The 16454-nt window shown below is 40.5% G+C and overlaps 1 protein-coding gene across 1 annotated transcript; it reads right to left on the reverse strand.

The window, feature by feature from the left end:
* Positions 1-6371: 6371 nt before the first annotated feature.
* olfcr1 (olfactory receptor C family, r1) lies at positions 6372-10838 on the reverse strand (the record flags this gene model as incomplete). Its single annotated transcript, XM_079825271.1, has 6 exons — positions 6372-7273; positions 7374-7497; positions 7655-7864; positions 8492-9325; positions 9461-9737; positions 10573-10838. The coding sequence occupies 6 exons, from the start codon at positions 10836-10838 to the stop codon at positions 6372-6374; spliced, it is 2613 nt and encodes an 870-aa protein (XP_079681397.1).
* Positions 10839-16454: the final 5616 nt, after the last annotated feature.

Raw genomic sequence — 16454 nt, forward strand, 5'->3', positions numbered from 1 at the left:
TGTATTATATTCATACACCAATCAGGCATAACATTATGACCATTGACAGGTGAAGTGAATAACACTGATGATCTCTTCATCACGGCTCCTGTTAGTGTGCACGGCTCCTGTTAGTGGGTGGGATATATTGGGCAGCAAGTGAACATTTTGTCCTCAAAGTTGATGTGTTAGAAGCAGGAAAAATGGGCAAGCGTAAGGATTTGAGCGAGTTTGACAAGGTTCAAATTGTGATGGCTAGACGACTGGGTCAGAGCATCTCCAAGATTGCAGCTCTTGTGAGGTGTTCCCGGTCTGCAGTGGTCAGTCTCTATCAAAAGTGCTCCAAGGAAGGACCAGTGGAGAACCGGCCACAGGGTCATGGGCGGCCGAGGCTCATTGAGACCCGTCAGGGTGCCCATGCTGACCCCTGACCCCGCCCAAAGCACCAACAGTGGCACTTGAGCATCAGAACTGGACCACTGAGCAATGGAAGAAGGTGGCCTGGTCTGATGAATCACATTTTCTTTTACATCACGTGGATGGCCGGGTGCATGTGTGTGGCTAACCTGGGGAACACATGGCACCAGGATGCACTATGGGAAGAAGGTGTGGCGGCGGAGGCAGTGATGCTTTGGGCAATGTTTTGCTGGGAAACCTTGGGTCCTCCATCCATGTGGATGTAAATTTGATATGCACCACCTACCTAAGCATTGTTGCAGTACATGTACACCCTTTCATGAAAACAGTGTTCCCTGGTGGCTGTAGCCTCTTTAACTCTTTCACACTTCCACAAAGCACAAATGCTTCAGGAATGGTTTGAGGAGCACAACGAGTTTGAGGTGTTGACTTGGCCTCCAAATTGCCCAGATCTCAATCCAATCGAGCGTCTGTGGGATGTGCTGAACAAACAAGTCCGATCCATGGAGGCCCCACCTCACAACTTACAGGACTTAAAGGATCTGCTGCTAACATCTTGGTGCCAGATACCACAGCACACCTTCAGGGGTCTAGTGGAGTCCATGCCTCGATGGCTCAGGGCTGTTTTGGCAGCAAAAGGGGGACCAACACAATATTAGGGATATACGGTCATAATGTTATGCCTGATCGGTGTTAATAATAATAATAAAAAACATAAATGATACTCATAATGCACATTCTTTGAGTTTTCTGAACGTGTAAAAACAAACTTCCCAGGAAGACTTGAATGCACCATATGGTACTAACACTATGATATTGCCTGAACAAAAGTGGTCTAACTGCATAGTGTTGCCCTGAGGCAACAAACAAAAAAACACAGTTTTAGTATATAAATAAAAACAAAATAAATATTTAAACAATCAAACATACTTTGTTACATGCTGATGCACATGCAAATATTTTTTTTAATAAATGTATTTCAATTTAAACATGTTAAAAAGTGATATTTATTCAAGCAATTGATGGCACTGTGTCCCATGTGGCTTTGCTTCATGAAAGGACTGCTCCACCCCCAAACAAAAAGTCACACCCACTTCAGCCCCTCATTTCATTGAACAAACATGTCAGGTGATATTATGTATTTAAAAAAAATATTAAAAAAAGTTAAAGGGGCGGTGTGAGGTCCAAAAAGGTGGTTTGTTGCCTGAGGGCAACACTATGCCATAGAGGGTTATAATATTGACGATATATGGTTATTACCTACCACTCAAACATTGAATTGAAGTATCATATAGATTCCGTAAAACGGTAACCAATAGACTAGGCTACTATAATGACGCTGGCTTGTAAACGTGAGCATCGCGATCCTTTGGTGTTTGAAAAAAAATAAAACCCATGAAATTATATTCATATGACATGCTGAAACATATGCCACTGTACCTGGGATGAAGACATTTCACACGCGACGCAAGCAGAACACCTGCATGTGAACTCCTGCAGTGTTCAGGGCTATCATGGTTGTCATGTCAACAAATGCACGTGCGATGCATCCCCTGATGTAGGATGACAGTTTACGACAGTAGTAGAGGACAATACTGTTTCCCAACTGTAGAGGGACCCCGAGAGCAAAACCTACCTAGTGCTGCTTTAAGTGATTTTTTCATAATTTTTTTTTTTAATGAGTCAATTTATGACATAGTTAAGTATTTGTGCAGTAAATAGGTAAAAAATAAAATAAAAAAATACCCACAAAAACACAGCATAAATGTATAGTTGAGAAGTAAATAAAAAAAATTATATATAGTTTGCCATGTAAAAAAAATTATATGTCCTTATGCAATTGCTCTGTAAAAGTTTGGGGTCTTTCTGACCCCAAGGGACTCAAACGTAAACCCTACTTGAGGGACGAGGGTTAATCAATCATTAATAGGCACTTTGTTAAAAATGTATATAAATAGCCTGTATATAAAGGTCATACAAATAAGCTTTAAAATCAATAAATAAAGCTATAAAAATTACTACATGTATGCTTAAATGTTCAATTCTCTCTATATATCAACTAAACTAACTTCATAACTTTTACTTGCATTGACGTAGTAAGATTTTTCTTTAATTTGTCCTCTTTCATAGACAGCTCTTTTCTTCTTGCTGTGAATTTTTTTTTAAATTCTATATATTTATCAATCATGTAATATTCTACAAAAGAGAGAAATGAATCTCTCTAATCTCAATCTCAATCTCACTGCTCCTTTTTAGAAAGAAATGGTATCTGTGAGAATTTCCAGTCAGGATTTAGACCGTATCATAGTACTGAGACTGCTCTCATCAGAGTTACAAATGATTTACTCTTATCATCTGATCATGGTTGTATCTCTCAATTAGTGTTTTTTTTTTTTTTGTTGATACTATCGACCACAACATTATTTTGAATAGACTCGAAAATTATGTTGGCATTAGTGGAATTGCATTTGCATGGCTTAAATCATACTTATCTGACCGTTATCAGTTTGTAGCAATAAATGAAGAGATGTCACACCGATCACAAGTTCAGTATGGAGTGCAAGGACAGTTGCTTTTCACCCTGTACATGCAACCACTGGGTGATATTATTAGGAAGTGTGGCGTTAGTTTTAATTGTTATGCTGACAATACTCAGCTCTATATTTCTTCACACCCTGACGAAATTTACCAATTCACAAGATTAACGGAATGCATAGCTGATATATAAAAAAATTGGATGACTAGTAATTTCCTGAAACTTAATTCAGAAGTTTTTAATTATTGGACAAAAAAGCTCCACAAGTAGTAACCTAGAATACTGCCTAACACTTGATGGCTGCTCTAACAAGTCCTCGTCGTCAGTTAGGAACCTGGGTGTGCTCTTTGATACCAATCTTTCATTTGAAAGCCACGTTTCTAGCATCTGTAAAACTGCATTCTACCATCTTAAAAATATATCTAAATTATGGCATATGCTTTCAATGCAATATGCTGAACAGTTAGTTCATGCGTTTCATGACCTCAAGGCTAGATTACTGTAATGCTCTACTGGGTGGTTGCCCTGCTCGCTTAATAAACAAACTCCAGCTAGTCTAAAACGCAGCAGCTTGAGTTCTTACTAGAACCAGGAAGTATGACCATATTAGCCTGGTGTCACAAGCACGCCAGGCTCCACCCACTCCCAAGCACCACGCACAGCCTCTCCCGAATACTGATCACACACACCTGCTGCTCATCATCACCTCATCACTGCGTGCATTTAAGCCCCACGCACTCACACAGTCACTGTCCGGTCTCGTTTGCACAACACTTGCCTGTTTGCTTACCTCAAGGGCTCTCACGTGCTACTTACCTGCTTGTCCTTGTCTCCTGTCTCCATCGTCTCCCTGGCTCCAGTGTTCCGTTATCTTGGTTCTCCTATGAAAGACATTGAGTATTATCATCCAGTTATCTACATTATCCTGCCATTCATCTCTCTGACTGCTCACCTGACCCACTCTGCACTCTGGTCACTCAATAAACTGTTTATATCTCCATCTCCTGTTCTCCGTCTCTCTGCATTGTAACAGAAGACCGGACCAACACAACAGAGTGCCAGCATGAGTGCCCCGGATCCATTTCAGGAGTTGGTCGACGCACTCCGTCAAACCACCGGGCGATCCAAAGTGGCCTTTATCATCTCCCAACTGTCTGACAAAGCCGGAACCACTATGGTCTCAGAATAATCCGCTTACCCACTCTCTCTAGTGGTTGATCGATTCTCAAAGTCCTGCCATCTGATCCCCTTGAGAGGGTTGCCCACTGCCATGGAGACCGCAGAGCTCATGTTTAACCACGTCTTCCATTACTTCGCCATTCCTGAAGATATCATCTCAGATCAGGGTCCCCAGTTCATCTCTAGAGTCTGGAAAGAGCTCCACCCTTTCAAGTCGGCAAGGAAGTCTGGCTGTCCACTCGGGACATCCACCTACGTCTGCCATGCGAGAAGCTGAGTCCCAGATTCATTGGCCCGTTTCCCAACATCCAGCAGATCTACAAGCTCCAATTACCACCTCACTATCGGATTCATCCCACCTTCCACGTCTCCCTACTCAAACCTCACCACCCTTCTGTTTCCCCAGAGCCTGGCGCAACTCCGGACCCCCCCCCCCCCCCCCCCCCTTCCACTCATTGTGGAGGACGTATACCAGACCGCATACCACGTCCAGAACATCTTGGACTCCTGGCGGCGTGGTGGCCTTCTCGAGTACCTGGTGTATTGGGAGGGTTACAGTCCCGAGGAATGCTCATGGGTACCCAGAAACGACATCCTTGACCCTAACCTGCTCGAAACCTTCCATGCATCCCACCCTGAACGGCCAGCACCACGATCTTTCGAATATTCCTATTTAATAATTGTTTAATCAACATGTCATCCTCAATAAACCCGTCTCTGGCGTAATGACGCCGATCTTTCGAATATTCCTATTTAATAATTGTTTAATTGACATGTCATCCTCAATAAACCCATCTCCGGCATGTTGCCTCCGATCTTTCGAATATTTCGATCTTATATGACCCCTGACCTGTAAAGTTGCAAGAATAATAATCATACACTGTTAATCGGCCAGAGGAGAACTGGCACCCTGCCTGAGCCTGGTTTCTCCCAAGGTTTATTTTTCTCCATTATGCCACCTGATGGAGTTTTGGTTCCTTGCCACTGTCGCCTTTGGCTTGGCTTGCTCAGTTGGGGACACTAAATTTTCAACTAAATATCCAAATAAATCTAATTAGTAAACTAAATTAACTATATAAACTAAATTACTGATCTGCCCACATTGTCACTGTATGATAATTGAAATGAGCTGATGACATCACCGTTTTCCCCAGAGCGGCTGTACAGTCAAATCAAATTCTGTTGCATTATTTTCCTGAAGCTGCTTTGAAACAATCTGCATTGTAAAAAGCGCTATATAAATAATGTTGACTTGACTTGACGTGAGAAGTGAATCTCAGTTTCACTGATCAACAGCATGTGATTGGCTGTTCACTACTGATGTCACAGCTAAACTCCTAAACTCAGGATCAAAGCCTGAGTTGACAGAGAAAGCTGATGATCAGCATCATGGAACTAACAAAGCCTGAATAGATTGGTTTGGTTTTGTCAACTCATAACTAATCCTGTAACCATGAGTTTGTTAAACTACCATCATGGTACAGGCCCCTGATCTTAAGTAAACAATATCAAGATATGAGACTTGGGAAAGATATTAAACTATTGGATATATAATCCATTATAACTTAAGTGTATAAAATTATGTTCATTGTGTGTAAATTATAAATCATCATACTCTTTATAGTTATAACCACAAATAAGTAGGCTAAGTATTATTACTGTGGTTACGATTATTCATGAGATGATACAACACATTATAAGGATGTTTATAAGGCATTATGCGTGTATTGTAATACATTAAAACACCCTTATGATGCTGCATTATAAATGCAGGCTTCATAAAATGTGTTTCCTAATATTTTATTTTACAATTACTATAACTTGAAATATTACAAACTTCATCCATTAAATGTTCTATAACCCAAATAAATTTTTCTATCCACTCTTTTTTTTTTTTTTTACATATCTTTTTACGTAGAACACCCTACTTTCTTCATTGGTTTTACTCGATCGTACTTCACAATACGGAAGAAAAGATGTTGCTACTGCCATTGCATTGCAACTTTAAATCCCTACATATATTCATAGCAGGTTTTGCATGCAAGCTGTATTATTATTAAATACATTTGTGCAACAAAATCTCCAAGAGAAGCACTGAATGAATGAATGAATGAATGAATGAATGAATGAATGAATGAATGAATGAATGAATGAATGAATGAATGAATGAATGAATGACAGAAACAAGCATGGCTGTGACTCAACAGCTTTATTGTGAAACACAGAATCACAAAACTGAAAAAGGTTTTCAAATGTATAATTATGCTTTTCCCATAAGAAAACTTTTAGTGTTGTTTTCTGGCTTGAGTAAAATAATGTAACATTTTGGGACAAAGATACAAAACAAGAGTCCAAAACTAGAAGCCAAGATGGCAAAAATTTCTACAGCTACGCTATACTTCCCTGGTGAGCTCACATATGCTGGCACAAAAGTAATCCACACAGCACAAAAGATCAACATGCTGAAAGTAATGAATTTAGCCTCATTAAAATTATCTGGAAGTTTGCGGGCAAAGAAGGCCAGCAGGATGCAGACAGCAGCCAGAAAGCTAATGTAGCCCAGTACACAGGCGAATCCCACAACTGACCCAACAGTGCACTCAAGGACGACCTTTGAACCCTGGATTCCAAAGTTACGCTGAGGTGAAGGCGGACTGACAGAGAGCCAAATGACACAGATAACCACCTGAATGCAGGTAAAGACCAGAACGCTTCCTCTTTGCTGGCCTGGTCCGAACCATTTGATAAGAGCTGAGGATCCAGGTCTAGTGGAGTGGAATGCAGCTAGAACCACAATGGTCTTGACCAGAATACAAGAGATGCACAGGACAAAACTGATCCCAAACGCAGCCTGCTGAATCCTACATGACCAGAGTGATGGCTGGCCTACAAATACTAGCGAACACAAAAAGCAGAGTTTGAGAGACAGCAGCAGCAGAAAGCTGAGCTCTGAGTTGTTAGCTTTAACTATTGGAGTGTTCCTATGGTACAGGAAAATAACAGCCACGGTAGTTGTAATGACAACCCCCGAAACAGCAACACCCATCAGTGTAATACCCATTGTTTCTCTAACAGAGAGAAACTCAGTCTCACGGGGCACACATTCATTTCTGAAACTATTTGACCAGAACTCTTGGGGACAACGATAACATATAATTGAGCCTAGGGGGAAAAAAATCAAAAGAGGAACATTAAAGCTCTTTAGTGTTTAGTGAATAAATTAGTGTCAGAGTAAAATATAGTGTTAGACAACATTAATGACCTGTACTATTGCTGATTTCCCCCTCTGTACAGGGCAGGCAGTCAAAACAGCACACTGGAAGACCCTTCTTAACGGCTTTACGTGTCCCAGGGGGACACTCAGAAGTGCACTTGGATACAGGTATCTGGGATCATGACATAAGGAAGACATTTGATGGCAATAGACAATGATTATCATTACAATTTACATACAATTTATGTCTGTTTCAGAAGGCTTTTAAAAGACCCATAACCAATACAAACATTATTTTTTTTATTTTTTTTATTAGAAGCCCCTCTCACCTTTCCTGAGTCTCCAGGCCATGAAATGGCTGACTCATTAATAATGAGCTGGTTTCCCTCTACTCGCCCAATGGAAACATAGTGGAGTGAACCATCAGGAGCTTTCTGCCAGTTCACCAGATCATAGACAGGTGGAATGCTGCCATCTTGGAAATAAACCTCCTCTCCAAACAGAGTGGTGAAATTAACTTGTCCAATATGCTGTAAAAGCTGAAAAGTCAGGAAAGGAGAGAAAATGTAATTGTTTGGAACAGCGACAAAGTTGATGTGAAGAAAATATGTGGACATTTAAGCTTATTTCTTAAAATTTCCAGTACTTCATATTTACATTATAGGCTATGTATTGTTTTACTTGAGTTTATTTACTTTGAGAAAAATGACTGCATATTCAGACATATTCAAATGGTGTTTATTTAAGTACAATACATTTTAGAATGAACATATGCAATTGTATGAGTTACATGACATTTATTAACAATACTATTAACCTTAAACATATGCTGTTTTAGAATAAATCTGAATAAGTTGAAACAGGAGATACTAAATTATGTAAATACAATTACATTGAAAGAGTATGAGTATAAAATAAAATAAAGTAAATTAAATATTTTAATAAATACAATAAAATATAAAAATAAGTAAAACATTCTACAAATGTAAAAACTTAAACACTTATTGTGAAATGTCTTGTTTGAAAAGTGATTTCTTTCAAATTAAGCTGGATTAATATTTTGTAATTTAAACGCAATGACATTCATACATGTTGAAATGTATCCTTTTTTGAACCACTATATAAATAATTATATTTATTTTTTTAAATTCACATAAGATGCATACCTGTGCTGGAGTGATGTTGTCTGGAGAGGAGCACTTTGGTTTTATTTTAGGATCAGAGTTTTTTTGCGGGGTGCACGCCAGCAAAGAATGAAGTGCATGAGCAGCAGCATATACAGCCAAGTAAACATTATATGTCACTGACAGATGAGAAGTATCTGTAAATTGACTGTGAACCCCTTCCAGACTCTCTCTGCCACTGCATGGAGGCAGGGCTTTCTGAATTTCCATGGAAGAGCTTTTCATAATTCTACAGCCAAACATATTTTCCCACAAGGTCCTCAAGAATTCATTATCAGGGTAGCGGGCAGGGTGTATCTGCCGGAGATGTGCATCAAAACCAGGTATGGGTACGCTTCGTAATGCCACACCTAGTGTTCCCTTAGAGATGGTGTAGAGCTGGGGATTTGCCAAGAGATAGTCACTGGTGCTCCAGATCTCACTTGCCAGGAACAGCCTGTCTGTCACATTCCTTCGGATCAATTCCAAGAGAAACACCTCAACATCCACATACCAAGCAAACACCAAGATCACACGGGCAGAAGAGGCTTGGACTGTAGTGGCAGCACGGGCCACATCCTTTGTTAATTGCTCCCTGTAGAGTGTGTGAAAAAAGGCCAAGCAGATCCCTGTGCCCTTGATTTCCTCTTCAAACACCTGCACAGCACCGCGTCCATAGTCATTATCGGCAACCACGGCTCCAACCCAGGTCCAACCAAAGCGTTTGGCCATCTGTGCCATGGTGCGTGCCTGAAAGGCATCACTGGGGACAGTACGGAAGAAATTAGGGTACTTTTGTCTGTCACTGAGACATTGGCAGCTAGCCAGGTAGCTGATCTGAAAGTACATTTAAAATAATATTTGCACATAGCTTGCATTTAAATGTAATATTGCATATTTACAAATGGCCAAACATCAGTTCAGTCACAATTCAACTTTATTTTTCTTTTTTGGTGCATAATATAACCTCACCATTGCGATCTGCAGGGAACTCAGGGTCCTGGATAGAATAATGCTCTGAGTAGAAGAAGAATCTCCAATGAGGAGCTTGGCTGGTCTAATGGTACCACAAGTTTCATTTCCTCCATTGATCATTGAGATAGCTGCCATCAGGCTGTGGGGGTATCGGGAACAGCTATCCATTATGTGATAACCCAGTCGGACCCCCGGCAACAGAGTGGGGTTTTGGTTAATTTCTTCAACTGCAAACACAACCGCCTGAAGCCAGCGAACAGAACGTTCCTGAAAACTAACAGCAGATTTCCAGCATAATTATTTTTGTTTGTTTTAGGTGACACAAAGCACATACAATATTGAATAAGTGTAAAACAAATTCATAAAAATAAAATGTTTTCCAGTGGTGAGCAAGAATCAAACAGTGATCACTTGAGCTGAGAAAAAAACTTATTGCAGGCAAAACAGCAATGGGTTAGTATACTGAATGATAATTCTGTAAACTAATCTATGTTCACCTATATTTCACCTCATTAGCAAGTTTTATAATTAAAAAAACATGTTTTGAAAACAAAACAAAATGTTATAAAAAAGTGACTGCAGATTATATCTAAATTACCTTGAGATCAAGCTATTGTAAAAATATATTCACTTGATAAAATGCATGTGTGTAAATTATTTAATATACATTCTGTGTAAGCATTCTGTATACAGAATATGGAATACAGATTCCATGTACCACATTCAAAAATTCAGTTAATACGCTGCTGTTTAGAAATAATATTTATAATTATATTTTTAAAAATTACCAAAAACAAATATAAAACATATAAGACATGATTCTGTTTTGAAATGATAATTTAAGTTTGTACATGTACAAAAGATACATCAAAGTACACATACAGGCATTTACAGAATAGACGAGTTACAGAATATGCATTAATCATCCTGTTAACTTTAAACAAAAGCTACAGATCGACATTATGCAAATAAAACAATATAAACACATTTTTTTGTATTGAAAATCCACCTTACAGATATTCTACAGAACACATCAATACATAAACTCCATGTATTTGACAGGTGTGAGGAGTGATAGGAAAGATAATTAGATAGGGCATATCACTTACTCCAAGCACGGTGCTAATTCAGCTTTTCTGGTGAAGCTCAGGTCAGGGGTTGCAGCCAGGTTGTGTACATTAATGAGAGTACCGATAATCACATCACCATCCTGATAGAAACCATCACCATCTAAGTTTTGTGGAGCATCCAATTTCACACACTTTTCCTGCAGAGTCTCCTCTACAAGAGAAAACCCCATCCCAGCCCCACATACCTCCCACAGTAGAAGCACCAGTACATAAAGTGGCAACCACGATAGGACATGTACAGACATTGGGCAGAGTTTGGTGTTACCTGCTTGTCTAGCAGTCTTTCTGCACCCTTCTGTGTCAGTGTAGGGCAAGAAGAGGTATTTGTTTTGACCATAGTCCCAAGAGAGCAGTAGGAAAACAAGGGCCAGAAAATAAAACAACATTAGGCCAAATTGCCCCTCCTCTGAGTCACAGAATTAAAGACAATTACACAATAATTTTTGATGAGTTCACGGTCAGATAGAGTGGCACAGGGACATTCAGTATTTTTGGAATAGTGGAGCTCTGAGACACAGTTACTTTCAGACTTGAAACAACAAAGCCCTATCTACAAGAATGCCTCTGACAAACTGACTTTTAATTATAAACTCTCACCAGAGTTTTCCTGACAAAAACATCAGCCCTGTGAAACATCAGCATGAGAAATCCAACATAAACTAGCATGAATTTCATGGTGGTCCAGACTGGTTTATGCTGGTTAGTGCCGATATAGTGCTGATTGGTGCTGGTAGTGAAGAGATTTCTGTGGTGAATAATGCTGGTAACCAGACAGCTGATGGTAGCCATTGACATATTGGCCGGCCCGTGGCATAGGCGGAATAGGCAAATGCTAGGGGCGCCACTCCTCCATAGGGGCGCCAAAATGTATTACTGATACTATTTTATTAAAGGTCCCATGGCATGACATTTTCATTTTATGAGGTATTTCAACATTAATATGAGTTCCCCTAGCCTGAATATTGTCCCCAAGTGGATAGAAATGTTGATCGGTGTAAAACCGAGTTCTGGCTGTCTTTCTCTGCCTTTGAGAAAATGACAGGCCAGACTAGCCAATCCTGAAGTCTCCTGTTATGACGTCCACACAGGAACGGTTACCTCCCTTTCCTCCGCCCAGAGAATCTGGCACGCCCAAGCAAGCGCTATATTTGTCCTGGAGAGATCAAGGCTTGTGAACGAGTGAATGCTGGCAGTTTCTCAGTGTTTGGATGTACAAATGAAAACAGAAGTCTTTTTTCAGTTCCTTCTGATCTGTGATCAGTGATTTCTAATGTGTAGCTAAATATTTATTATTCGTGCACACACTGCGGCTTCTCTCTCTCCCGACAGATCTGTGTTTTCGTGTTTTCTATCTTGTGAGTCAGTGTTTTTGTACGTCCTCGTCGCGTCTATCTGTCCTACAATATGCATACAGTCGTGAGTTTCTGCTCAACATCGGCAGACACACATCTCTTTAGAGATAAACCTCACACACGCCGAAGCTCGGGCTGCACTGGCCGGTCGGCTTTCAACATCCCCGACCCCCAGTACTGCATCTGGCCCACAGCGGAGGCACCAAACGCGGCGCGAGATTAAGCAGAAGGGGGGTAAGTGTGAGCATATCCGGGCTAGGCTAGCCAGCTATCCCCACAATAAACTGGATTACATTTGATTACTGCTGTTGTTGTCTTTGTTTGCGCTGTGTACTCAATGCGCGTCACTGACGCTTTTCATATGATTGGAACATATCTAAAAATAATGCTATAATCAACACTTACTAACTCGTTCATCTCGCTGTAATGGTACATTGCATGTGTTACAAAGTTGGTAGAATAATGATGAAGACGGACTCGGCGTGACTGGGACTCGTGTTTATTCAGAACTCTCAGATACAAACACAATAAACTCGCGCTGACAGACAGCGCTCTCACAACTCAGTAGTTACTATAAATAACTTTTTTAGCAATCGCTCCGTCTCCGTGATGTCCGGTTCGCGAACGAATCATTCTTTTGAATCGGTTCTTTTTAGTGAACCGAACCAGTTCACCAAAAGCCTAAATTGTTCTAAACGGTTCGCATCTCGAGTCAGCGCTGATCCATAATTTACTAAAGTTACTAACTTTCTGACATGAGTGACAGCCCCTCCGACTAGAAATAAACTAATTACCTGAAGTATAGTCTAGTAACAACAGTTCACTGAACTGAGACATGCTGAGAACTGATGTGAAGTGAACTCAGGTCCATCCATCTCTCTGGCAGCAGCTCGTGCGTCGTAGACCTCGTTAAACCACGCCCCCTCCGCTCATTTCAAATGCAAAGATGTCAGCCAATCACAACAGTGGCCGTTTTTACTCTCAGCAGACACGCCTCTTGAAACAGGGCATTCAGCCACAGGGCAAACAGCAGTATAGAAAAAATGCCTTTTATTTCTAAATTATGACATTTTATGATGTAAAAATCATACTAACAATATAAGTACAACCCAGGAAACATTATAAAATAATAGAAAAATGCCATGCCATGGGACTTTTAATATTAATTCAAAATATTACCAAATAAAGCGCAAAAAAAAGCTTAACTAAGTCCCCCGCCTCTTTCCGGTCCACTGCATCAACCCGCCAAACTACTTGAAGTGTGTCAGAAATAGATCACGCGATCAGTTTGACGTTGGGAATTTGTTGTGTTGCGTCGCCTCTCGCCGCATCCAACGTAGACAGGATTGCTTTCGTTTTTTAGGGTGCTTGGCCGCTCGCACCAGGTTAGATTAGATTAGATTCAACTTTATTGTCATTACACAAGTACAAGTACAGGGCAACGAAATGCAGTTTAGGTCTAACCAGAAGTGCAATAGCAACAAGTGCAGGATATACAACGTTTGCATAAGTGCAGGACATGGATATGTACTGAATATATATAAATATATCTATAAATAGAGAGATGGTTATTACTATAAACAGAATTTACAGGTGAATATGTACAGTGAATAATATACAGATGGTTAATACTATAAACAGAATTTACAGGTGGATATGTACTATGAATATAATATAATATACAGATGGCTATTACTATAAACAGAATGTTACAGATAGAGGTATACAATGATATGTTAGGCTAAAATGAGGAATATGGCAGTGGATTAAGGTAGTGCAATAAATTATGGACAGAAGCTATCCGAAAAAAAGTGTAAAAGTGCAGTGGAAGTGATTGCATATTACAGTTAGAAGTACGGTGCAAAATACAAATGTAAACAGTTGGTACTGTAAATAACAGTCGGCAGTGCAAATGAGCATAATCCAGTTACGGTATGGTAGTGCAAAATGCATAAGTAAACAGTTGTTACTGTAATAAACAGTCGGTAGTGCAAATAACAAAGTGAAGGCAGATGTGAGGTAGGAGAGTTATCAGTATATGAGGGGAGTGGATCAACGGGGGTTTGAGTTCAGTAAGGAGACAGCTCTGGGGAAGAAACTGTTCTTTAGTCTGCTGGTCCTGGTCCGGTGGATCCTGAAACGCCTGCCGGAGGGCAGGAGAGAAAACAGTCTGTGGGCTGGGTGAGAGGAGTCCTTGAGGATGCTGCGACACAGTGAACGGTGTAGACACAGTGAACGTTGCCTGATTATTTATGACAGATGGCCGAATTGTAGTGTCAAAAAAGACAGAAACTCTCTGATGCAGGGAAGATAAGGGATACACTGCTGTAGCACCCTCAAGGATCAACGAACGCACGATGTAGAGTTATAAAACAGGGTTTATTCTGGTCTTGACAACCCGTGAGAACTGCTCACAAGAGAAAACAACAAAGAAAACAAGATATTAGAGCTTGTTCTTATCCTATGTTACAGCTTCGTTGATAAGACATTAATCACAAAAAAAAAACATTTAAAGAACACAAACCTCGTGAGCTGACATCCCAGAGGGGGCTAAATAATCCTTTATCTTCTTCTCTATCTTCTTTCTCTCTTATTTCTTAATTTTATCTCAAATTTTCACGTTTCTTTCATTCTTAGTGGAGCTAACCGGCAGCTACAGCCTGCAGATAGCATGTGTCTCAGCAAAATAGGCTCGGGCAGAAACATAAACAAACATAAACAATTTTACCCGCTATAATCTACCAGTAGATGGCGCAAAAAGAGCACGCCTGGACACAGCTCAATGGGACATTAAATGCTAATACTGTTACACTCCCACCAATCACTTGTGATTTTTAAAGAACAAATTATCAACTATGACTAATGAATAGCTTATGAATTAAAGAATTTGAGCTATATTTTAGGCAGAGCGAGGTTGAGAATCTTCTTCTGCCTCCATCAGAACGACTGTCTTCTGAATGGGCCTTTCCAGATGAACGGGTTTGGAGGTACGTTTTCCTTCTTCGTCCAGGTTTTGATCACTCATTAACAATTTCACCTTCCTCACTATTCCATCCTTTCCAGGGTAGACTTCAGTGATCTTCGCCAATTTCCACTGGCTGCGTGGAGTTATCTCGTCTTTCAGGAGAACAATATCATCAACCTTAATATTTCTATGCTCCTTGGTCCACTTCTGTCTACCTTGAAGGTTTAACAAATACTCTTTTTTCCACCTTGTCCAGAAGGTGTTGGCGAGGAGTTGAACACGACGCCACCTCTTACGGAGATAAAGATCTTCCTTTACAAACCTTCCCGGAGGTGGGGAGATGATTGTTGACTTCATGGTCAGTATGTGGTTTGGCGTTAAAGGTTCTGGGTTTGATGGATCACACAGTTGGTCAGTAGTCAATGGCCTGCTATTGATGACTGCCATTACCTCATACAGGAATGTCCTTAGAGAAGAGCTGTCAAGTTGTTTGCTGGATTGATCCAGGATTGACGTGAGTACACTTCTTATGGTGCGGATTTGTCTTTCCCAGACACCACCCATGTGACTTGATGCTGGGGTGTTCATGAGAAGCTCGCAGTCCAGTTTTTCCAGCTTTGCTTGATCCATTTCCTTGAATGCTTCAGCAAACTAATTTCTGGTGCCTACAAAGTTCGTGCCTTGATCACATCTTATCTGCCGAACTGTACCTCTGATGGCTATGAATGCACGTAAAGAGTTGATGAGGGAATCCGTTGATAGATCATCAAGCATCTCAAGATGTACTGCTCTGGAGCACATGCAGGTGATTAACAATCCATAACGCTTTAACTCCTTGCGGCCATCCTTGACGTAAAAAGGACCAAAGCAGTCCATCCCACAGTAGGTGAATGGTGGTGTAGTTTCCATCCTATCCTCCGGGAGGTCTGCCATCTTCTGCTGCTCTGTGCACCTTCTGAATCTTCTGCATTTTAAACATTTATAGATGTAAGATGAAACAATCTTACTGCATCCAAGTATCCAGTATCCATTAGCTCGCAGCTCGTTCATCGTGATCCCTCTTCCTTGATGGTATGTTTTCTCGTGATAATGTTTGACGAGTAATGTAGACACATGACTGTTTCTTGGCAGGATCACAGGATGTCTGACATTAGGATGCAAAGCAGCATGTGTTAAGCGTCCGCCTACCCGAAGAAGGCCTTGGTTGTCGAGAAATGGACATAACTTGCTGACCCTGTTTTTGGTCTGCATCACCTCATGATGTATGTTGTAAGGTTTTTATCTCCTGAGTAAACGCTGCTGCTTGGACCATCTTTATTATGGTTACCTCTGCTTCCTTTCTCTCTTGTAGGTTAACAATGTTACATGACTTCTTGTGATCCTTTGCTTCTTTAACATAGCGCTTGAGTCTGGCCACAGCTTTAATCATTCTCAACCAGTCGGAAAACTTCTGAAGCCGATCTAACAATGACCTTTGTTCTTCTACTTGTATCGTGTGGACTTGAACTTTCCTGACCTCTGGGTCACTGTTCGATAACTCTTCC

The sequence above is a fragment of the Gobio gobio genome (assembly GCF_949357685.1).
Source record: "Gobio gobio genome assembly, chromosome: 9".
Lineage (NCBI taxonomy): Eukaryota > Metazoa > Chordata > Actinopteri > Cypriniformes > Gobionidae > Gobio > Gobio gobio.